The following is a 25,130-nucleotide window of genomic DNA, read 5'->3' as shown; positions in this document are numbered from 1 at the left end:
TTTTTCATCAGAGTAAGGGATCGTTTCCATAGACATTCTCTAAAGAATCACTACTGTGCTCCCATTGGACACTCATGCAGGTTGGAGCTTAGAATGAGTAAGTCTGTAGTTCATTTTTGACCAGCTTAGAGACTTGAACACCTAAGCCATAATAGAATTGTGATTGTAGGCACGATCTGGTTTTGTTCTGGGAAAGGAATAGGGAAGAATTTTCCCAGTTACTATATGTGTATCTTATGAATTTTTTTCCTCATCATGAAGGAGACTACAGTAGAGCACTACCCTTAAAACATAAGTTATTTTATAATTCTGAAGACACTCTGAGGCCTTTCTACAGTGTTTTATTCTGAACCAGAGTTGTTACTATTCCTAATAATATTCCAGTTTTGACATATGAAGGATGTAAACTTAATTATCCATGAAGAACATAGTAAATTAACTTAAATTGTTGTGGGAATTTTGGCTGAAAAGAGAATCATCTGTAGACTGCATAAACCATCAATCACGTTGACAAGACTAGACAACTAGAGTTGGAGGAGGGCAGCAGGTGATGGAATTGGTGGTCTTCTGTTGCTGATGGAAGGCATGATTCATGGAAGGTTGGGGCTCTCTGAGTGCTGCTTTAAGGGGAAGTGAAAGAGTCTTTGAGAGTTTGGAGACATTAAGACTATTACAGAGTTGTCACGTTTAATCTAATAGACTATTGGTTCAGATATTTTTTTGTTCTAAAATATTTATTTTCCTGTTTAAATATTCAGTGATGTGTGAGATAGCAAAGCTCAGCCTCAGGGGAGAAGTTTGTATTGTCACTTTGTCACTTCTCTAAGTAAGTCAAAGTGTGTGTGTGTGTGTGTGTGTGTGAGAGAGAGAGAGAGAGAGAGAGAGAGAGAGAGAGAGAGAGAGAGAGAGAGAGAGAGAGAGAGAGAGAGAGAGAGAAGAATTGATTCAGAGGTAAGCTTACAGTGTGTTCCAGATTCTGTCGTTTATTTTTGTTCTAAGCGTTAGGTTTAGTTTGGTTATATAAGAGAAGGATCAACTGTTAGGCCTGCAGTTTAGTAAGTTTTCAGTTTTGGAAAAAAGATAGTGTTTGTTCTCTTTGTAGGCTCTATTGAGAAGATGATCCTTTACTTGCAGAAAATGTGTGTTTACAGCAGCTGTTTCCTTCCTCCTGACCAGCGCCCTTCTAGAAGCACAGCCCTGGAGAGCTGCTGCTGCTGCTGGCTCCCCGTCACTCATTCCTCTAAAGCAATGCTACTGAATTACAGAACATGTTAGTCCCCACCTGCAGCCCACAACCTCTTCCCACCGCTGCATCACTCCAAATGCAGCTTTACCGCAAAGGATAGCAATCCTTAGATTTTTAACATAGTTTCTTCTGAGTAGGGGACTAGGGCCTTCAAGAAAATGTGGGCATACCTGCTGTCAGGAAAGAGGTGAACTGTGAATTTATGGAAGTGGAGAGCTGGGATGTGGCACTTGTTCCTGGCCCCTGGGGTCAGTATTCCAGCTAACTATTGAGACTGCCACAGAGAAAGATCCTCGATTGAAATACATAACAATTCTGTTCACTTTCCAGTCGCAATAGATTTTTCTGTTAGTAGGCTCCTTATTATATATTCAGTTCATCTGATTTTGTGAGTCTTTTAAGATCATTTATTTACCAAGTTCCAGAAACATAAGTGAAAAAAAAACTTTTGGATTTTTCATCCAGATGTAAAAATTTAAAGTTTCGTGGAGGCACCATGTTTAGATATACCTCTAAAGCTCTGCAGGTTACCTAACATCTTCTGTCTTTGTGCTAACTACCCTGGAACTGAATTACAGACAGGTGTGAGCTGCCTTGCTGGGAGTTGTACTTGAGTCTTCTGGACGAGCAGCCAGCCAGTGCTCTTAACTGCTGGACCATTTCTTCAGCCTTACAAACTGCTTTTTAAATTGAGTTTAGATTTTATTATCCTCCCTCCCTCGAGACAGGATTTCTCTGTGTAGCCTTGGGTGTCCTGGAACTTACTCTGTAGACTAGGCTAACCTCAAATTCAGAAAAATCTGCCTGCCTCTGCCTCCCCAGTGTTGGGATTAAAGGTGTGAGTCACCCCAGCCCAGCTTGTTTTCTTTTTTATGTATATGTGTGTATGGTGTGGATTTGTCGGTATGTATATGTTTATGTGGGGGGGTGCACTTATCTGTGTGAATGCACATGTGTGAACATTCATGTGGATTGGATATCTGGAGTCTTCCTCACTTGCTTTCTACAGTATCTTTTGAGGCAGGGTCACAAACCCTGAGCTTGCAGATGGCCAGTTTGGCCAGTTGGCATGCTCTAGTGATTCAACTCTGCTTTCCAGCCTGAGGTCATCAGCCAGCCACCAGGACAGCTAATCACTACTGGGTTCTGAGTTTCCAGACTTGTAAACGGCCCTCACATTTACAAGACAAGTGTAATGATCATTGAGCCTTCTCCCAGGCCCTGCCTCTAAATTTTAAATCTACTGCTTTTTTCCTTATCTTTCTGTGGTGACAGTTATGTAGATGCTTTCTTCCTTTTGTCACATATATGGCAAAATTCTCCACTTTGCCAACAGATCTAACTACTCAGGTTCTTCCAACTGAGAGATTTTCATGTCTCTTTTGATATGCATGTGTTTGCACATGTGTGTGTGGGTGTGTGTGTACATGTACATGCTTTTCTGTACATATGCATGCATGTGGAGCCTATAAGTTGATGTACAATATCTTCAGTTGCCTTCTACCTTAGTTTTGAGACACCTCTGAGATTACAGGTGTATACTAAAATACCTGGCTTCCACATGGGTGCTGGGGATCAAACCTGGGTCCTCATGCTTGCCCAACAAGCACCTTAACAACTGAGCCATCTTCCCAGCTCTATTGATTAATTGTTTTTTATAAAGGCAGACCAAGTTTGAAATCTGAGCCTACCAAAACAATTCCCAGGGAATAAATATGACATTTGTAAAATACTTAAAAGGAAAAATATTTTATTCCTTTGATTAGTAGCATCCTAGTTAAACTAGGGTTTTTTGTTTGTTTTTGTTTTTCAAGACAGAGTTTCTCTGTGTAGCCTTGGCTGTCCTAAATTCCCTCTGTAGACCAGGCTGGCCTCCAACTCACAGAGATCTGCCTGCCTCTGCCTCCCAGGTGCTGGGATTAAAGCCGTGCGCCAGAACCACAATTCTTAACATTTAAGACTGTTAAATGACTTCAGATTTCTGATGAAAAACAATTAACCACAATATATTTGCCAAAACAAATGCTACAAAACATACACTTTGTTGAATATATTTTCTGTGCTTTTGAGTTGGACTTCTTTTTCTATACCTATTATTCTTAGGTTTGGTCTTTTCATGGTGTCCCATATTTCCTGGATATTTTGTGTTAAGCTTTTGTTAGACTGAATATTCTCTTTGACTGATGAGTCTATGTCCTCTATTGTATCTTCAGCACTTGAGATTCTCTTTTCCATCTCTTGTATTCTGATGTTTATGCTTGCATTTGTGGTTCCTGATCGTTTTCTTATGAGTTCTGTTTCTATAATTCCCTCGGCTTGTGTACAAAACATAAGCTTTATCCCAAAGTGTATTCTCTTAGCAAATAAACAGTTGCTTTATTTTTTAGCAGACAATTGAAAAAGTATTTGCTGTCAGTCACATCTCTCAAGTAAAAATATTCCTGACCTCCTGGTGGAGGCTTGCACCCCTCTTCTGGAAGACATAGTCCCACTGTGGCTGTGTCTCTGCAGTGCTTAGACCGCGACTGAACTCTGGAAAGATTACCTTTCTCCCCATCTCCCACCATGGGTGATTCATACTGTGTACTTGTGTATCTAGTCTCACTACCATCAGGGACGGGGTAGAGAATGGAGGTTAGAGTTCAAGAAGAGCAACATCAGAGCCAGAGGCAAGTTCCTTAGCCACTAATCTGAACTTAGAAAATTGTGTCTTTAAACCCTCATGTGTTTCTTAGTAGACCCTTTCTGAAGATTTCTGAAAGATAATATGTTAGGCTCTGTTCATCCTCCAATCCACCTGAATTTGAATTTTTGTATGTTTCATGCCTGTCTTCAGGCCTCAATCTTCTAAGGACTGTGGAAGCAGTGTGCTCTACCAACTATGGGTACAGGCATAGCAACAAAAGATTTGGAAGAGATGATCAAGTATTAAAATTCTGGGCTATCAAGATGTCTCAGTAGGTAGAGGCACTTTTCACCAAATCTGAATTTGATCCCAGGGACTCACATCGAGGGAGGACATGGAATCAGCTTGTCCTCCCCCCTCCACACATGTGCGCGCACACAAAACACGTAGGTAGATGGATGGATTGATAGATAATAAAGGTTTGAAATGGTTTAAAAAATAAGATTTCAAATTCTATGTACATTAAACCATATTCCTAGATAATAATAAATTATCTAGCACTGGAAAATGGACATTTTTCCAGAAAAAACTTACAAATAAAAAAATTATGTCCTTCAAGGTCAGCATGATCTACAGAGCTAGTTCCTGGACAGCCAGAGCTGCTACACAGAGAAACCTTGTCTCAAACAACAACAAATTGAGTCCTTATAGCATAATTTCTAAGAAGTAAAGGAAAGATTTCTATGTAGAGCAATTCTCGGTTCCAAGTCATGTTAACCTGGTGTCTGACTTTCCTCTGCACATTTTGTTCTGGTTGCTTCCTCTTTGGACTTTAAAATCCACTTGTCTGCCAGGTTCTATCTCTTCCCACCCCTCTTTTCTTAACTTCTTGATCAGTATTGCTGAAGCTCCCTTTCACTTCTTTCTATTTCTTAGGTTTCCTGTCTTAAGAATTCCACACACCCCAGTTATACTCTCATCTTTTCTCTTATTTTGGTTCTCCTGTAGAAGCTTCTGTGTGAGCCGAACTGTCTAGGCTCCTTGGTACTCTATTAGCCCTCCGGGCGCTCTGTCTGATTATGGTAGTTTCATTGTATGATGATGCACACCCCTTTTCAGGCTTCCCTTTCTCCCTTCTCCAACATCCCTGGTAGCTTTCCTATACACATGAGGAAAACACCCAGTCTGCCACCTCCCACGTGTGTGTGCCGTGTGCTTCTAATCGGAAGAGCATCGGGGCCTCTTATTTGGATGATTAGTGTTAAGTATTCAAAGCAAATTACAACTTTTAGTTATTCAAATTTTGTTTTGTATATGCTGTATTTTATAATAAACTATTTTAATAACAAGTTTAAAAATATAAACCTTACACATTTTTAGTTCTAAACACGTAGTCTTGTTTGCCATTGGTGAATTCGTTCTTTTGACTGTTATGTCCTATCTCTGGTCGTTTGCTAGCTGTATATTGTCTCATAGTCTCTGAGGCATTTTTTTTTAATTGGTGTCTTGATGGTGTCTTTCAAAGAACAAATTTTTTAAAATATTGATGAATTTTGTTTATTGGTTTCTTCTTAATGGTTCTTGCTTCTGTCCTAAGGATTTTTTCGTTGATTTTTCTTATACGTCTGGAAATCTTAGTTAGTTTTGTTATTTCTTTCAAGCTGCCTTTTGTATCTCCAGGTGAAAATGCCTGAGAGTTTGGTTGGGTTTATTATGGTGGTTGATTGGGGTGGATGATCATTTTTAAGAACAATGAATCTTCCACCACATCTTTGTTTTTCATTTATAATAGCCTTTGTTCATTGTTATGTTTCAGTGTTTGCAGAATAGCTACTAATGCCAGCTAAACCTTCTTTTAAAATAACCTGAGGGGGCTGGAGAGATGGCTCAGCAGTTAAGAGCACTTTCTGCTCTTCCAAAGGTCTTGAGTTCAATTCCCAGCAACCGCATGGTGGCTCACAACCATCTATAATGAGATCTGGTGCTCTCTTCTAGCCTTCAGGCATACATACAGGCAGAATACTACACTAAGTAACTAACTAAAAATAAATAGATAAATATCTAGAGAGATAGACAGACAGACAGATAAAAGTGACTTGAGCAGGCTGGGTATGGCCTCAATGGTGGAGTGCTTTTCTAGCACACAAGAGACTTGGGACTTCAGTTTTTTAGACAGAGTTCCTTTGTGTAGCAGTCCAGGCTGTCCTGGAACTCACTTTGTAGACCAAGCTGGCCTTGAATTCACTGAGATCTGCCAGCCTCTGCCTCCCCAGTTCTGGGATAAAATGTGTGCACCGCCCGGCAGCATGAGACCTTTGGATAGTTTTGAATTTGTCTTTTTTGAGACATGTTAACAGCTAACATGTTTGATGGTGAAAGCCTGAAGTAATGTTTAGAAAATGCTCTGAGTTTCGCTCACTGCAGTTTTCACAGGCTAGAGAATTCCCTCTCAAATCAAGGGCAAAGTGGATAATCAGGACTAGGGAGAAGGGGAATTATTGCCTCTGCTCATAGCTAACAGGGAACCGGTGTTACAAACCCAACTTTTCTGTGATACTCAGTCTTTTAACATCTTAAACATTAGGGAAGATGCAACTTAGCTAAGTGCTTGCCTTTATTGTGATACCTGGCCATCTTAGAATCTATTTCCAGTAGCCTAAGAGGGGCTGGAGAAATGGCTCAGAGGTTAAGGACACTGACTGTTCTTCCAGTAGCCTAAGATATTGCAGACTTGTATGATCAGTAAAATAGTGGCATTTGCTTTTCTTGGGTGAGTTGGAAGATTAGGAGGTCTTGTTGAGAAGTGGGACAATGATGGGCTTTTTTGAATCTGTAACATAATATTTCTTTTTATATTTGACCTTCAAGACTGAACAGACAGGAGACAGAGGCCATGACACCAAAATGGCTTCAGTTTCTGTAGTTACTTCATCTTTTTAAACTTTTTTATTTTTTTAATTAGCATACCAAGCATGAGTTTCGTTGCAGCATTTTCAAGCATGACTTGATTTTGTTATCTCTCCTCCTACCTCACATCCACTTGTTCTCCTCCCACCCGCCCACCGCCAACAACCCCCACTTTCATGTCACCCAGTTAGAATTCTGTACCCCAAATCTCTGTCTCAGAGCGTCTGGGAATGGAGGTTGAGGGGTACTGTGACTTCAGCTTTCAAGGCTCATAATAACTATGAAAAACATGCCATATTCAGTCTGATTTTAATATCTTTTGACATTTGTTTTTTGGGAGTAGGTACTGGGTTCACAACTTTCAGGAGTCAGTTTTCTCTTCACTGTGGGTTACAGGGATCAAACTCAGGTTGTCAAGCATGTGCTTTTACCCACCGAGCCATCTCACTGCTCCCTTATATTTTTAATTGAAGGAAAGTTCTATTGTTAACCTAGTAGCAATTTAAGTAGCTCTCTACTTTGATGTCTAAAACTCTAAGCTGATTATTTAATACTATTTTATCTTCTGAACTCTAAAATTCTAGAGGCCGTCTTGTTTCAGGACTTTAATTTGTGGTGTCAGTCTTCTAGATATCATGTATTATCATTTTAATTGCTTCTTTTTGGTTTCCTACACAGGCTTGCCTCATAAGGAATTAGAGTTACCTTATATTGGTTAGGCTGGTGAAATGGCTCAGTGGTTAAGAACACTTGTTCTGGCAGAAGGAGCCAAGTTCAGTTCGCAGCACTCAAATGGTGCCATGGCCTTTTGTAACTCCAGCTCTAGGGGATCTTATTCCTCCTCCTGACGTTTGTGAGCCCCAGGCATGTATGTGGTACATGTACATGTTTTCAGGCAAAACACTCAAATAAAATAAAGGTAATCTTTTTTTTTTTTTAAAGGGTGAGGGTTATCTAATGACCAAAACATTTTTTTCCTGAGTGGGAGACAGTGAGAAAGCATGCCAGAGCTCTGTATACTTACCTTGTAAGTCATTCTATAATGAAGATTTATGCACTCACTGTTCTCTCTCCTGTGGTTTGCTCTAGGGTAACCAGGAGCCAACAACAACTCCTGACGCAATGGTTCAGCCTTTTACTACCATCCCGTTCCCACCACCTCCACAGAACGGAATTCCCACAGAATACGGAGTGCCACACACTCAGGACTATGCCGGCCAGACCAGTGAACATAATCTGACGCTCTACGGGAGTACACAGGCCCACGGAGAGCAAAGTAGCAATTCACCCAGCAACCAAAATGGATCTCTCACGGTATGTGGGGTAGAAGATTCAAAGTTGAAGGATATATGAAATCTTCACCTTCCCCCGAAGACTGAAAGCCCTTTGAGTTAGTCTATGCATGTATTGGTTGTCCTTCTGGAACCCTCCTTCCTACACCATCTGTCCTACCATTCCCTACACACTGCTTTCACCCACACGGTCTCAAAGCAGCAGGCTCATTGCCCCTCCCTGTTCCCTAGTACTGGACCGTTTGGTTTGTGCCTCCCTCTTGGTTTTCCTATTCAGCAATGGATGTTCTGATGGTTTTTCTTCCTCTTGTTCTCAACAGTTTTGGTATTCTGGGTTTGGGTATTGAAACCCCTATTTCTTTTTTTTTATGGTGCTTTTTCTATATTCTTACATTCAAGTCTTACTCTTCAGTCTTATTTGTACTTAGACACTTAAAACTTAGACTTAAGTCGCTCATTTTCGTAAGTAAACACTAGGCTTCTCTGGTTCCTTAGCCTCCATTTCTACCATTGATCATTATGGAGTTCAGCAGCCACAATTCCACAGTAATGTTCAACTCTGTCCTTTTCTCATGTCCTCTCCCAGATCTTAGCTCTTCTGCCAGCTGCTGGGGATTGACTTGGGTGAGCTGAGCTTAAGTCGCAACCTGGCCTCAAAAGTTATTTAATGTTCCTTTTCCTTGAAAGAAAAGAAAATAAAGGTCATAGTGCCCACCTCAAGAGTTTTTGATGGGTCTGGTGATGGCACAGTCTTAAATCTTAGCACCCTAGAGTCTGAGGCAGGTGGATTGCCATAATTCAAGGTCTACTGGAGTTACAAAGAGAATCTAAGCCAGCCTTGATATACTTGCAAAACCCTGTCTCAAAGGGGCTGGGGATAACTCAGTTGTGGGGCTCATGTGTTAACACCACTCCAGTTACCTCTAACTTTTCTTCCCCTGCATAGCAGCCATGATGGTTTTGTTTTCTAGTCTATCCTGTCCTGTGCTCCTGCCTAACTCCTAATAATTTTCTAGCACAGTTAGAAAACCATCCAGACTGTCCTTGGTTTTCTATTCCCTAGCTCAACCACCTCTTTGACCTCACCCCTAACTGCTTAATAAAGGAAAAGAAAATGCCCTAGGCTTACCACAGATACCTATCTCACACATACCTACAATCACACAGATACTATACAATCACCACACATGCCACAATCACATCATATTGTCTGTAGGATTATTCTAATGTCGAAATGTTCTATTGTGTGGATAGATCTGTTTCTCATGATTAGATCCCGTTTTTCCTCAGTATCATTAGAACAAGGGTGCATCATCTAGACTTTAAACATCTTGGTAATATTCACTTCACGAAGCTAAAAGCTTCAGTTAAATAAAGGTGGCTAGAACCTGCAAAGACATTCATTTTATTTCTCTAAATATCAAATACTCCACCATGAAAAAAAAAGTTGTTTCCATGAAAACATGTTGTCTTTCTAATGATAGTTACTTGTGTGTATTTAATATCCAGTTGGTTAGAAGGCAGTATCTAGATCTGAGAGGTAATGAGAGGCTCCTTGTAGTATTTGTTCAGGACAAGGACTGTACAGACTCCTGTGTCAGATATGGTCCAGTTATCTTTCAAATGATAATGAACTCACAGACTTTCTAAGACAACTATTTCAACCAAATAAATTATAAAAATAAATTTATTTTTTATAAATAAATATATGGCTATAATGGAATGAAAAGGGAAAAATAATATGTATCCAAGGCTTTTCATGTTATTTTAACATCAAACTCTATTTCAGGAAGAGTTAATGGTCTTTATAACTGCTGTTTCTCCTTTTTTACTTTCTTGGTAGGTTTTGTTTTTTGTTGTTGTTTGTCGTTGTTGGTTTTTGAGACAGGGTTTCTGTAGCTTTGGGGCCTGGTAGCCTGTGTTAGAAATTGCCTTGTAAATCAGGCTGACCTTGAACTCAGAGATCCACCTGCCTCTGCCTCTCAAGTGCTGGGATTAAAAGCATGCATCACCATGCCTGGCTCATTCTTGGTTTTGATAATTTATGCCTTCTCTGGTCAGTCTACAAATTAAGATTTGTATTTATTTGTGTGTGAGGATGTGGGTGTGTGTATGTTTATATAGGTGCATGTGTACACCGTACATGTGTGTACCACATGGAGAGTCCAGAGGCCACACTCAGGTGTGGTTCCTTGGAAGCCACCCATCTTGTTTTTCCCTTGGTATGGAACTCACTGAGCAGGCGAGGTTGGTCAGCCAGCAGGTCTCAGGCATCTGTCTGCCTCTGCTTCCGCAGAGCTGGGATCACAGGTGTCTGCCCTTACACTTGGCTTTTTCACTTCAGTTCTGGGAATTGGATTCAGATCCTCACAGTGATCAGGCAAGCACTGCACCCAACTGAGTTTCTCCCCACTGTCCCCTTCTGATCTCACTGTCTTCTTCCTGACTGGTATGTGACTCTTCCTCCTCTACATTTTATTTTTTGTGTTGGGTGTCTGCCTGCCTGCCTGTGCACCATGTGTATACAGTGCCCTCAGAGGGCAGCAGATACCCTGGGACTGGAGTTACAGGTGGTTGTGAGCTGCTAGTTGGGTGCTATCTCACCCAGGTCCTCTGGAAAAGTAGCATAGACCCTTTCTAGCTTTTCAGGTTAGAAGCTAAGGTGATTGATTTTTTTTTCAGGATTTCTTCCTTCTGTGTTTAAGCTGTAAGTTTCCTGTAAAAATTCTTTTTAAGTGCTACCCACAAAAAGTGATAGATTGTGCTATTATTTTCATTTTAAGATATTCTTAAAACTTCCTTAGTTTTGGTCTGAGCAGTGATGGTGTACACCTTTAATCCCAGCACTCAGGAGGCAAAGCAAGCAGATTTGTGTGTGATCAAGGCCAACCTGGTCTACAGAGAGCAATTGTGGTTTGAAACCCTTTGAAGTTTAATGAAACTTATTTTGTGGTTTACTAGATAGTAGAGAGAAATGCCCTCTCTGTCTCTATTCACGTTTCTTGCCTTAAAATATACTTTGTCTCATTTTAATATAACCACATGAGCCCTTTTGTGTTTGCTGTTTATACGATAGGTCTTTTTTTATTTATTTTAGTGTCTTTAACATATATCCATTTTAAGGAGCTTCAAGGCCTACAGTGTTGGCACACTCCTTTAATCCCAGCCCTCCAGAGGCAAAGGCAGGTGGATCTCTGGGTTTGAGGCCAGCTTGGTCTACATAGTGAGGTCCAGAACAACCAGGGCTACACAGAGAAAAAAACTTGTCTCAAACAACAACAAAAAATTAAATCTTGTTTCTTTATCTACTCTAGAAATGTCCATCTTTTTTCTGATCCATCAGCTTTCTCATGTAATCGTTAATCTGGGCAGGTGTGCCTGCCATTTCCCATGTCTCATGTCTTTCTCTTTCCTCTGCTCCTGTTAATTAGGGCTTCTGTTACTGTGTAAAACACCGTGGCCAAAGAAAACTTAGTGAAGAAAGGGTTTATTTTATCTTAAACTTCTACATTACAGTCCAACTTCGAAGGGGAATAAAGACAGAAACTCAAGTTAGGAAACTGGAGGCAGGAACTGAAGCCAAAGTCATGGAGAACATTGTTTCCTGGCTCACTCAGCCTGCTCTCTTATGGCACCCAGGACCACCAGCCCAGGCTGGCACCACCTACAGTGAGCTGAGCCCTCCACATCAATAGCCGATCAAGAAAATCCCCCTGGGAGGCACTTTCTCAGCTGAGGGTCTCTCTTCCCAGATGACTTTAGATGTGCCAAGTTGATTTGAAACTAATTTCAAGACTAACCAGCACAGCTCCATTTGCTTGTCTCTATTATTATTCTGTGTAAGGGGAACACTTGTTATTTTCCTACTGAGACTTTTATTTCATTATAAAGTTTAATCTAAATCTCAATAAAATCTGAAAGTTTGTCTTCAGTACTTATTCTCTCTTTTGTCGTTAAATTTAATAATTTCTGTTTTCAGCTGATTCCATCTTTGTTGAACCATCTCAGATCTGCCATTGATCTCAATCTAGTAAATTTATTTGTTATTTCACTTTTTAATTCTTGACTTGCCATTATTCTATGTATCTCTGTATACAGATTTCTTACTTGCTGTGATACTTTTTCTTAATTCCCGAGCTGTATTTGTATTTGCTACATTGGCAGTCATGTTCAATTTAGCATCTGGGCCTGGGTCCATTTCTGGTTACTGCTCTTTTCTTTTTTTCCTTTTTTTCTTTTCTTTTTTATTGTTTTTTTTTCATGCTACAGATTTTTCTTCTACCACTCTTTTTTGTATGTTATTGTTCTATTGTTTTTGTTTTTACTGTGCATGTATTTAATCTGGATCACACTCTTTCCTTCTTTCCATAGTGATTCTGTTTTGTTTGTTTTCTGAGGGAAGCATATGCACATGTGTTCTAAGCGGTCTGCCCACGCTGGAACCCCATTGCCAGGACACTGATGTTTCTACCTGATGTTTCTTCTCTCTCTCCCTGTCGTTTGCTTGCTCTCTTTCTCCCTCTCCCTCACCCTCACCCTTTTCCCTCTCCTTACCTTCCCAGCTAGAAGGCAGATGCTCCTGAAACACCTGCAGCTTTAGAGAATCCAGTTCATTCTGTTAGCTGCCTGACCGTTAGGAGATGACATTCAGAATTCAGCCAGCTCATTCTCAAGTCTGCCTTGGGTTTTCTTTCCGTTGTTTCTATTTTCTCTTCCTTTCCTCCTTTTTACCTGTCTAGTTTTGCACCCTCCATGGAAAAGGAGAGTTTATCTAGCCTTTCTGTAGTTCTCTTTTTCCTAGGATCTCCCTTTTAGCCCTCTGGTGAGTTCACTCCTCATCCCAGACAGACCACAGCCATAAGCTCAGACTGTCCTGTTAGAGTCTTACCAGTTTGATACTTGTTGCTGCATGAGGTTTCTTCTTCCTCACTCTCCTCCCACACTTGTAGGAGATGGGAATATATCACTTAGAGACTGAGTTGAGTAGTAAAACTCAGACCTAACATTTCCTCTACTAAAATTTTACCATCTGCTTGTGTGTCTCATAAAATAGTCTAGCAGTTTGCATGGCCAATTAAATTCAAGAGGCAGACGACAGGAAGCAAATTAATTAATCATAACCTGAGTTTGCACAGCACCTTTCAGTTTAAAATACTTTTTCAGACTGTTTTATTGTGACATGTAAAACAACCCAAGTAGGGAATTCTAGGTCCATACCCTTCACTGTGCCACTCAGATTCTCCTGCTCAAGCCCAGTGGAAATAGATTATATGCATATTTATTAGTCTTATCATGCTGTGAGCATCTTTTCACTCAGTCTATATAGATGTTGTCATTACCAGAAAGCCTTCCTGACTTTCTAAAGCTTCTAAAGCCAAAGTTCAGTTGTGTTCATCTCTGCATCCCATAACTTCTCCCAATGCCCAGAACTTGATGCTTTTTGGAGAAAAGATGAAACAAGGTATAGATATGCTCAAGAGAGAGAGGCTGGGTATTTCTGTAATTGTTATAATTGGTCTGGTATTGTATTATCAGCAGTAGGAATTCAAGCCTGCATAGATGGTGATACAAAGGATTAAGAAAGTCGCATCTCAGTCCAAGGCTAAAGAGAAGGAACCAAAATGTCTAGGTCAAAGCATGGATTCCCATTTGGACAAAGGTCAGGGGTGTTTGTTGAAGGCTTGTGGGAGAAAAAAATCATTTGAGCATGAATTGGTAAGAACTTTTGAACACTGGGATGAGAATCAAGGACTTTGTTGGAAGTTTTGAGCAAAGAAATAAAGTGAGTAATATATACTTCTAGAACATGGTCTGTTGCAGCATAGGCAGCAGGGATGCCAGAAGCTTAAGTAACCAGCTCTATAGTGAGTCACTAGTGTGGTTCTTACTAGGGGCCATAATGGCTATGTAGAGGAAGTGAATGCAAGAGAAATAATGAAGGTGGAGAGTTCAGAATTGGATGTATGACTTAAGCAAAATAAGTAGACAAGTAGGCAGCCATATAATGGCTGAATAAAGCGTCCTTCTCTGTGCGATGAAGCTAATAGTCACCTTTGTTGGAATTCAGTGAAAATAAATGAGATATGCACACACCTTTGACACGGTTGCTGTGAACACCTCATGTCATTCTGGTGATGCGCAGGTCAACCCAGGACTTTGCATATGAGAACTAAGCAAGTGCTTGCTTCTGAGTTACATTCCCTAGCCCTGGGATTTTTGAGGCAGGGTTCGCTTTGTATCCCAGACAGGCCTTAAACTCAATACTCTACTGCCTCATCCTCCGAGTCCTGGGATTGCGGTATACTACTGCACGTGGCCAGTATTTTGTTGCTTATTGCTGTAAGCTCAGCTGTTCTGAGTGCAGCTCTTGCTTGTGTTGGATTGGATACTCCTGTCTTGTTGGGAGAGAAAGGACTTCTCATTCAAAGATGAGAACTGAACATTGAATTCTGGAGTCTTTATTTTTAAAAGGAATTTTAGAAATTAATGTTAACATATGTCTGAGAGCTTGTTTTGATGGTCATTTGGTCCCTCACGGTGTGTTGGTGAGCACAATAGCAGTTAAGGATTGCATCCTGGCCTGTAAAGAGGAGAAGAGCCCAGTCCTACATGTACAGATAATTCTTCTAAATGACAGCAAGCTTATATACCAAAACTTTTGAAGCAGTCGAGCGTAAAAAGTGTATCCTATGAATTACATTTTTCCTGAGAGCCCAAGCCTGTTTTTTGTTTTTGTTTGTTTTTTGTTTGGTTTGGTTTTTTAAGACATGATTTCTCTGTGTAACATACCTGGCTGTCCTGGAACTAGCTCTTGTAGACCAGGCTGGCCTCAAACTCACAGAGATCCACCTGTCTCTGCCTCCCAAGTGCTGGGATTAGAGGCGTGCGCCACCAATGCCCAGCTATGCCTGCCCCTTTTTAAAAACAAAACAAAACACTTAATGGGAGAGAGCTTAGTGGTATAATTCAGCTTCCATGACTGATTGGCGGTAGTAAGGTTTTAGAAATACATCACTGGAGTTGGAGAGTTGACTCAGAATCTAAGAGTACTTGTTGCTCTTGCAGGGGACCCAGGTTCAATTCCCAGTACCTATGTGGTGGTTTATAACCACCCATAACTTCAGTTCCAGGGAATTCACCTTTGTCTTTTGACTTCTGTGAATCCCAGGCTTGTGTATGACAGATATACACATTGCAGACAAAAATAAAAATCTAAAAGAAAAGAATATAAAGATGCTTTTAGGAGACAGATACTGTTTTTCTATACCTGATAGAAAATAAATGAATAAATAAAAACTGCAGTGAGTTGGAGGAGAATGCAGGATGGAACATTTGTTTGTGGCAGTGGCTTTCCTCATATTGTCACAGATCATTGGCAGTTCCCAAGGGTTTTGGTTTTGTTTGTTTGTTTTTGGAAGGACACTGGGTTAAGAAGTTTCCATGATAATACAACACCTGCCATTTTCACTACATTTGTTGGCTTTTACATCAGTCCAAAAGCAATAGTAGGCAAAATTACAATATCTTAGCAGGAATCAAAACAGTGATAATAAACCATGCTGGTGGCAGTCATTGTACCCTTCATGTCACCAATGAAAGCTACTAAGACTGTCATTCCCACCACTGAATAGCTAGCTGCTCCTTTTCATATTTCCTGTGGTAGAAAGAAAGGTGTTCATAGCGTGTTTTATCTATGCCAAAATTCTTTCCTTGCCACAAGCATGAGCATTGTCACTGGGCTGCAGGCTGATACTCTGATCTGAATATGTGACAGACATTCTCTCGAGAAGGAGTAGACCCATCTTTTTGAGGGGGAAACTGACCAAAGGTGCTATTAACAAATCCAGACTTTACTTCAAATATCAGAAATTTTTGTATCCCCTGTGATCTTTATGGCTCCTAAGTTATGCTCGGAAACAGTAGGACAACATCCTGGTCAATGATGGGCCAAATGTAGGACAGTGGTTCTTTAAGGCTATCTTGGAGAATCGGGTGTGTCAGAGCCAGGCAGATCTCTGTGTCTGAAGCAAGCCTGGTCTATATAGCAAGTTCCAGACCAGCCAGGGCTGTATAGTAAGTCCCTATCTCAAAAGAGTGTTACAATGGAGCCAGAAAACTCCTGTCACTCAGTGACCACACCCTCTTCCCAGGTGATCTAGGTTGTGTCAGGTTGACAATGCTAACCATCACAGATAAAAAAGAAACATTTTCTGTAGCTGTACAGTGTTTATGTTTTTAAAACTAAGTGTTATCACAAGAGTTTTAAAAACTAGTTGGCCCTGGTGACACACATTTTTATTCCAGTTCTTGGGAGATGGAGAAAGCAGGGCCAGGAGCTCCATCCAGGCAGCTTCTGCAGTCAGCAGTTCTCAGCCTTTGGTTCGCTACCCCTTTAGAGGTCCAATAGCCCTTTCATAGGGGTCACCTAAGACCATCTGTATAACAGATATTTATATTATGATTCATAACAGTAGCAAAATTACAGTTATGAAGTAACAATGAAAATAATTTTGGGGGGTCACCGTAGCATGAGGGACAGTATTAAAGGGTCACAGTGTTAGGAAGGTTAAGAACCACTCTGTTACGTGGTACTCTGTCTCTTTAATTAAAAAAATATGAAACAAATAGTATAAATTTTTATTGAAAATTTTTATAATAAAGTTTTGTAATAATCATAAAATAGCAGGGGATCTCTATGAGTTCCAGGCCATGCAAGGCTACATAGCAAGAACTTTGTGTCAGTCATCATCGTCTATGATTCATTTATTACTTAAAACATTATAATGTGTTTTGTGTAACCTAATGTGATGTGTGGTAGGGTAGCAACAGCCTGGGTGTGCTCACATTCATCATGAACTTACACAGACATTTTCCAGTCCTTCAGATACTTCTCACATGTGCCCTGTGCAGATGTACACTTTTTCATCTTTGGGGTCTTATTTGTTTTTGGAGACAGTTTGCTATGTGATCATCTGTTAAGTCCCGCTCCAGACAATCTCATGCATCTGGCCTCAGCAGGCTTCTTCACTTATGTGCTCATACCTACATGTAGTCATAAAAAACTATACATAACTAATATAATTTTTAAATCTTTAAAAAAAAGAAACAACCAAGAACGTATGCTGTGGGTTAAAATCCTGTCCCAGCCTTTTTATTCCTCAGACTTCTTATCTAGAAATGAGGATTAAAATAGCATCTACTATGCTCGTTAAGAAAAAGATTACCTACTGTGTAGGGTTATGAAAAATTTACATTAAAATCCTTAGCTAGGGGGCTGGAGAGATGGCTCAGCGGTTAAGAGCATTGCATGCTCTTCCAAAGGACCCGAGTTCGATTCCCAGCAACCACATGGTGGCTCACAACCATCTGTAATGAGGTCTGGTGTCCTCTTCTAGCCTGCAGGCATACAAGCAAACAGAATATTATATCCAAAATAAATAAATAAATAGAAAAAAATCCTTAGCTAGTATATGATCGCTAGTAAACCTAGCTCAGGTCTAACATACAATATGCATTAAATAAGTAGCTACAGTTATCATGTGGGGAATTCCTGTTTTCCAGTAAAATTATGCAAGTGGAGAAGGGGAAGGGAGAAAAACAGGCAGGAAAAAAAGAGGGGAAAGACAATCTGAAGCCCTGTTCATGGGAGGCAAACCCTTGTTCCCTCAAGGCAAGTCTAAGATCCCTCAGCTAAGGGCAACCCCCATCCCCCATGTGCTAATACACACATACACACACATACAGCGTTCATACAGTAAGTAAATTGATTTTTGGAATAATTGTTTTATAAAGAACACCTGTAATGATAAGCAAATGCCAAACATTCCAGTTATAAATGGATAAAAGATTTGCATAGATATTTAAGATTACCAGTGTCCTAAAAAACATACGTTTGGCTTCAATGTAAAGCCATTGTCTCCCACCAAAAGGACTCCAACAACTGTATTGCAAGTACGGAGAGCACAAGCCCAGCAGGTACAGCCACTTTGGATGGGATGGTATTGCTAAGGCACACATGTCCTTGACCCAACAGGTCCACTCCTGGGTATGTATTCAGCTAGTATCCAAAGACGTGAATTAGATGCTCACAAAGAAATTATTGTTAACAGGCACTAACTAAGATGAATTCTGTTTATTTATGCAGTGGGGTACTTTAAGGAAGGGAGGGTGGGTGTACAAATTAGCACAGCAATGACTTTGGCAAGGACTGAGGACTTGAGTGGGCCCTGCTTCGTGCTCCAGTTTCTTGGCTATATGGGTGTACTTTCTGATGAAGATTCATACAGGCCTGTGCTTATGGTTCTGCAAGAGCAGCAACTGCTCTTAACCACTGAGCCATCTCTCCTGATTTGTATATTTTTACTGATTATATTTTTACTATTAAATCTCCTTTTTAAATTACTTATTGTTATTTTGATTTTTTTGAGACACGGTTTTTCTGTGTTGCTCTGACTGTCTTGTAACTTACCCTGTAGACCAGGCTGGCCTCAAACTTAGAGAGCCACTTGCCTTTGCCTCCTGAGTGCTGGAATTAAAGGTGTGAGCCACTACCATCACCACTGCCTGGCAAATCTCCTCTTTACATTGCCCTAGACTTAAGATTTTGGAGGTTGGAGAGATGGCTCAGTGGCTAAAAGCAATTCCCAGCAACCACATGGCAAGTCACCATATCTATCTGTAACTCCAGTTCCAGGGAATCTGACGCCCTCACACAGACGTACATGTAGGCAAAACACCCAATGTTTTGAATAAAAATAAATTTACTTAAAAAAAATTTTAGAAGACTTAAAAATTTTGAAAATGGCTATCAGCTTGCTACTTGCCAGGTCTTCCTAGAATTAACAAGTACTCACTAGAGACTGGAGAACCAGCCACTCTTTGCTTATGACCTTCCTAAATTTAGTCTTCAGGACAGTAAACCCTCAGGAACAACAGCTCTGAAGAATCACTCCTCCCTGTTTATTCTGCCAGTGCACGTGCACCACGACAGGCAACATGGTGGCACATGTAAGTCGTATGTAAAACTCGCTGTGTGGCAGGTTGGCATTCTAAAGACCTAAATCTGGTGCTTTTAAAGATTGAAAGGGGTTTACGTGATACAGTTGTGAGATAAGAGAGACTTGAATAAGATTTCGTTACAGTTGATGATTCTTGCTTTGACTATGTAGAGGTGCTTATGATACTATTTCATCTTTGAATTTGTTTAGTCTGCATTGTGCTCCCTTTGGGAGTTGAAAACCCTGCACTTTTACAGAACATTGCTCTATAACCTTTCTTTTTTTGCTTTTTTTACATCCTATAAGCCATTACACATTTAATGCACCAGGAAGGCCTATATGGGATGAAGTACAAAGCTGCCATCCTGGGACTAGAGAGATCACTCAGTGGTTAAGAGCACTGGCTCTTCTTCCAGAGGACCCAGGTTCAATTCTACCTCCAGGGGATCTGACACCCTTACACAGACATCCATGAAGGCAGAACACCAATGTGCATAAAACAAAAAATAAATCAAAAAAAAGCTGCCATCCTTAGAATAACTTAAAAAGCAAATGTTTATTTCATTCAAAGTTTATTCTTGATTATCCTTTATATTTTAAGTTGCTAACTTTATTTCAGGATTCATATTAAGCCAAAAGAAGTACCTCTGATTCACAGTGTCCTTTAGCCTGAACATTGGGTTAAGGAAAGTTTTCCCTGTGTCATTCAGAAGAATCTGCTAGACTCAGTTCTGTTTCAATTAAGATAATAAAGCTGGGTGGTGGTAGTGCACACCTTTAATCCTAGCACTTGAGAGGCAGAGGCTGGTGAAACTCTAGAGTTCCAGGACAGCCTGGACTACATGAGAGACCCTGTCTTGTTTGTGTTATTTTGTTTAAAAGGCTAGAAAGAACAGCCCGTTTCACTCCTTTTTAAATGTATGTTGTTTTAACCAGCTCAAATTATGAGGTTTGACATGCACTGCATAGGGAATGGTAAAAATGTAAGGCTAAATTGCCAAATGAGGACCACAAGGAATATATCAATCCTATAAATGCCTTAAAATATTGTTTATCAACATAGGAACTTTGAAGAGTTGGTGTGGGAAAATTTAGGTCAGATGTGTATGTTATGTTTGGTTAAAACTGTCTACTACCTGGGGCTGGAGAGATGACTCTGTGGTTAAGGACACTGACTGCTCTTGCAGAGGACCCTCTTTCCATTCTCAGCACCCACATGGGAGCTAACAGCAGTCTAACTCCACCTCCAGGCGATCTGGTACCCTTGTCTGGCTTCCACAGTGCACCATACTCCACCCCATGCATACACTCATACAGACACAATAAAATTTCAAAGGAAAGGATGCTCGTACTCTGTCACCATGGACACAAACAGACTAGTGTGTTATCTAATAGCCCAGGCCCCATAAAGCCTTGGAAACATAACCTGCATTTAGGACACAGGTAAGTATCCCCTAATACCAGAGTCACCTGGAATTGAATCAGGGAGAGGTGAGAATAAAGATGAATTCAAGATAAGAAGCTGCCTCAGTTTTTAGGTAAATTGACTGTCATCACTAGGTTTTTCCACCTTCATAAGTTCATGCATTGTAAACTCTGAAACCAAAAAGAGAATAGAATGTTAAAGTACCGCCTTACTGGTTTCCTTGAGAGTCTGAGGCAATGGAGCTAAAGAGGCTATGACCTCTACAACCAAGCACAAGGGATGCTTTGTTTTCAAAACAGAGAGGTCTCAAAAAATAGAAGGCTCTACTCGGGGCTTGAGAAGAGAAGGGCTATTTTTACATCTCCTCGTGGGCTTCAGCAAACCACAGAGGGTTCTGTACCAGTGCTCCCATTTTGCTAATGGACTAAAAATAATCAAAAGACCCAAATTTTGTTTGTAGACTAGAAGCATTTTGAGCATCAATGACACCTTGAGCTTTTTCTTCTTTAAAAGGACAGTAACAAATCTTTGCTTACACATCCACTGTTTGACAGGTACTGTAGTAGAGGAAAATTCATTTTACATCATTCTTGGGAAATAATTACTGTGTTTCAAGGTGTTCATTGTGTTTACTTATTTCTTTAGCAGACAGAAGGTGGAGCACAGACAGATGGACAACAGTCACAGACACAAAGTAGTGAAAATTCAGAGAGTAAATCCACCCCCAAGCGACTACATGTCTCTAATATTCCCTTCCGCTTCCGGGACCCTGACCTCCGGCAGATGTTTGGGGTAAGTCTCTAATACCTTTTTATGGATTTAACTGAAACAATTTAATCCACCAGAGATACTATTAGTCATTAGGACTTTAGGGTGAAACTATAAGGAAGTTAAGAAAGAGCCTTAAGTAAATCACTTTTGTCTGAAAACCTTTTCCTACCCTAGACATTAGTATTACAGGTTGTCACACAGACATAGAAACTACATGCAGTTAGCTAGGACTGAGGTCGTTCCTGAAGATGAAATAGTCAGTGCCCAAATCACGGAGGTGATCACCCTTCTCACACCAACCTTAGTGAACATGTCAGGAATATTCTTGGTTTCACTAAAAGAACAGACATCCACGATCCTTTATAGCATGATTCCTAACCTGTGGGTGCATTAGAATCCTCCGGGGAGCCTAAAAAGTACTGTCCACCCAGGTATGATTTAGTTTCCCTAGGGTGCAGTTTGGACATCTGCACTATAAAAGGTTCCCAAGAGATTCTGTGTAACAGCATGCTCATTTTCCTGACATGTTTCTGCCTCCTGCCCCTCACAATCCTCTTCATTTCCCTTGTTCAGGATGCATTAGTTCTGGTCTCTGTGCTGCACTGTCTCAGGACACGTGCAGTGTAGATAATACAGGTTTACAGGTGGCGCATCTAAATGGAACAAATAAGGAATGGCATTTTAAAGAGCCTAGGATATAACTCTAGTTATTTAGGGCCTTGGGAAATTCATATAATCTCTTTTTTGACCTTGAAGTTTATATTTAAAAATGAAGTAATAATTTCTAACTTGAATGTTAGAAGTAAATGAAGTAACACCAGTATCTCCAGGACTTTGTTTTCATCCCTCATATTCAGTAGTGTCAGGTCCAGCACCTAAAAACGTGGGACACTGATTTCCTACCTCTGATGAGTTCCTTCAACTGTTCGCTTCCTCCCCAAATTACCATCACAAAAGCAAATGTATATTAGCACAAAGTCCTATTGCTGAAAGTGAATGACTTCTAAGTCTTTTTTATTTTGGCTGCTATTAACTTGACCTAGGACAGAAAACAGTCAATAGTTCCCTAAATGTTTCATAGGATAGCTTTGTCAGAACAGATGCCCTCCTATGGCTTGGCTGTGCCACTTCATGGTGACAAGGCATGGGAGCCAAGTTCTGTCACAGCTAACTACCTGGATATATTTTTGCCATCAAAGATAAGGTCAGAGTTAAGGTGTAATGACATTCTTGAAGTACCTAAAAAGTTTTCCCATGTGTCATGGTGACAGCTGTTTCCCATCTTAGAGGAAGGAGAGTGGACAGACAGTAGAAGAGACACGTGGAAGAAGGCACGTCTAAGAAAATGAGTTGTCTGGTTCTCTTCTGACCACCCATGAAAGACAGTAGAGACTCAGTCTTGGATGCAGAGGACAGAGGCTAGCATCTGTTAGTGATGTTTTCTCTTGAGTCAGAAGGATGTGGTCCTTTAGTGATTTCTCAAAATGATTCATGCCTTATCCTAAAGCATAAAGTAGGAAGAAGTTTTTTTCTTTACAAAGGACATCTGGGTGTCTCTTCTGTCTGGTTGCCTGTCGTTAGAACAGTAACACTGAGAAAGCAGGGATTCCATGCTGTATTCAGTTAACCAGCACAGCTACTTCAGCTTCATTCTTTTTAATCATAAAAGAGGGTAGACCTTGCTCAAAAAAATGGTTATGAAAGGGCTGAGAAAATGGCCCAGCTGTTAGAGCACTTGCTGCTATGGCAGAGGCCCAGAATGCAGTTCTCAGCACCACATGGTGAGTCACACAACCTCTGTGACTCCAGGCCCAGAAGTTCCAACACGGTCTCCTGGCCCTCATGGATACCCACATAGATATGTGCATGCATGTACACACACAGACATACACATACACAGATTTTTTTAAAAACTTTTATATAAAAAAGACGCTATAAGAATACAATAGAAGGAGCTGGAGAAATGGCTCCACGGTTAAGAGTACTGGCTGTTCTTCCAGAGGCCCCAGGTTCAATCCCCATCACCCACATGGCATTTCTCACCAGTTCCAGGATACCCAACACCCTCACACTGACATACATGGAGGCAAGACACCAATGTACAAGAAATAATTTTTTTAAAAAAATGCAGTAGAGGCAGACTGTGGTGACACTTTCCTTTAATCCCAGCACCTGGGAGGCAGAGGCAGGCAAATCTCTGAGTTCAAGACCAGCTTGGTCTACAGAACAGATTCCAGGACAGCCAGGGCTACACTGAGAGACCCTGTCTTGGAAATAAGGAATGCAATAGAAAAGATTTAAAAAAAAAACAAAAACAAAACAATAACAGCCTAACATTCCATGTTAGTTATTATGATAGACATAGAAATAATTTCTCAAATACTATTATATAATAAAAACCATTTTTCTTTTCCTTCATTTTCTCAGTTTTCTGTTAATGATGAAGCTAGAATCAAGTACAAGTATCTAACATGGAAAACTTGGGCTTTTAACAATTTACTGATTGAAGCATTAACACTTTAGTATGAAAACGGCATTTCTGCTTTATGTTTTTCTGTTTTTCAGGACTTTTTCTCCAACCTTGTATAGTTTAGTTTGAAACCCAAATGAAGCAGAATGGGAGACAGGTCAAGTCAGTGCTGCCTGGGTGGGCCCTGCAGCCTCCCTCTCACTCAGGCTGTCCCCAAGCACCTCTCTCGAGTGACTAGGTGCAAACCCTGCATAGATAGATGTGTGGGGCTTAGCTACTAAGAGTAGAGCTTTGTGCCTCTGTATGGTTTAACTCTGAGATGATATTTAAATAACTATTGAACAGATTGTTACTTTAAAAGACTCCTAAAATTTTGTTACAGAACTATTAAAATGGCAAATAAGTGGAAACCATTTTTATGTCAAAAAATGTTTTAAGTATAGAGATTGTAACAAACGCATGTTTATTGGTACCAGTCATTGTTCACAGTTTCAAAAGACAAAAACAGTATGTGACGTTCATCTGCTGTTATATCTGTATGCCTGAGGAGAAGGATAGAAGGAAGGCCTGTGGTTAATCTCTGTTTTCTTTTTCCTTATATTATCTAACTTTTGTACCGTTTTTAAGGGAGGGAGGGTGGGAGCAGGGTGCCCTCTACAGTGTACTGATTCTGTTTGGTGAAATTTAACTTTTTAAAACTGAGACATTAAAAAAAAATTAAGGTAGCATTTAGAAAAAGACCCAGTAGGACATCTGTGTGCGGTGTTTGGATTGTGACTTCCACACATGGACATATACGCACCTGAGTTGATAGAGGAGCAACTGGCCCAATGGGGCCCTTTCAGAAGCTCATGTTGGATCTGCTGACGCGTGGGAACATGCAGGTTAAATGAGTACTAGTTCAGAGAAGAAAAGCTGTCTCCTTCAGAAGGAGGGCTAGTGTCTAGACAAAGCCTGACCTTAAGTAAGTGCCTTTGTTTTTGTCTCTGCAGCAGTTTGGCAAAATCCTAGATGTGGAAATAATCTTTAATGAGCGCGGCTCCAAGGTAAGCCCTGTGTCAGTGTCTGGTACTCAGCTTCCTGAGACTTGTTTCACTGGAACAGAGCAGAAGTGGGTCCCGTGTTGCCAAGTATCTTCCCTGGGTTAAATTCTCCAGAAAGAGGCTGCTCACATTGGGAGGGTGTCAGGAAGCAGGGGAGCTAGAGAGGAGGAGTATGGTAGATCCAGGTGGCAGGAGGCAAGGTTCCTCAGCCAGCCTGGGTCAGCCTACACTGTCTCAAAGGCAGAGAGGCACCAAGAGGATGTGAAAATCCGTACTGAGTTCTCTTGGAATGAGTCAATTTGTGATATGCCAACATGGCATGCTTAGTTAGAACAACTTGGTGAGGGCTGCT

General features: G+C 40.6%; 1 protein-coding gene across 15 annotated transcripts in view; it reads left to right on the top strand.

Annotated features, from left to right (window-relative positions):
- Rbfox2 (RNA binding fox-1 homolog 2) overlaps window positions 1-25,130 on the top strand; it is a 241,572-nt gene that overhangs the window by 185,486 nt on the left and 30,956 nt on the right. For 10 of the 15 annotated variants that reach the window (XM_013348771.2, XM_013348782.2, XM_013348773.2 and 7 more), the window contains 3 exons: window positions 7,869-8,093; window positions 21,140-21,286; window positions 24,728-24,781. In XM_013348771.2, the coding sequence (XP_013204225.1) occupies window positions 7,869-8,093; window positions 21,140-21,286; window positions 24,728-24,781 (426 nt within the window). The remainder of the gene's footprint in view (window positions 1-7,868; window positions 8,094-21,139; window positions 21,287-24,727; window positions 24,782-25,130) is intronic. The other 5 variants (XM_013348772.2, XM_013348774.2, XM_013348783.2 and 2 more) reach the window with 1 other exon arrangement.

Source organism: Microtus ochrogaster, chromosome 15 (assembly GCF_000317375.1).
Source record: "Microtus ochrogaster isolate Prairie Vole_2 chromosome 15, MicOch1.0, whole genome shotgun sequence".
NCBI classification, from domain to species: domain Eukaryota; kingdom Metazoa; phylum Chordata; class Mammalia; order Rodentia; family Cricetidae; genus Microtus; species Microtus ochrogaster.
The sequence above is the reverse complement of the archived record's forward strand: the minus strand, read 5'-3'. Positions and strand labels throughout refer to the sequence as shown.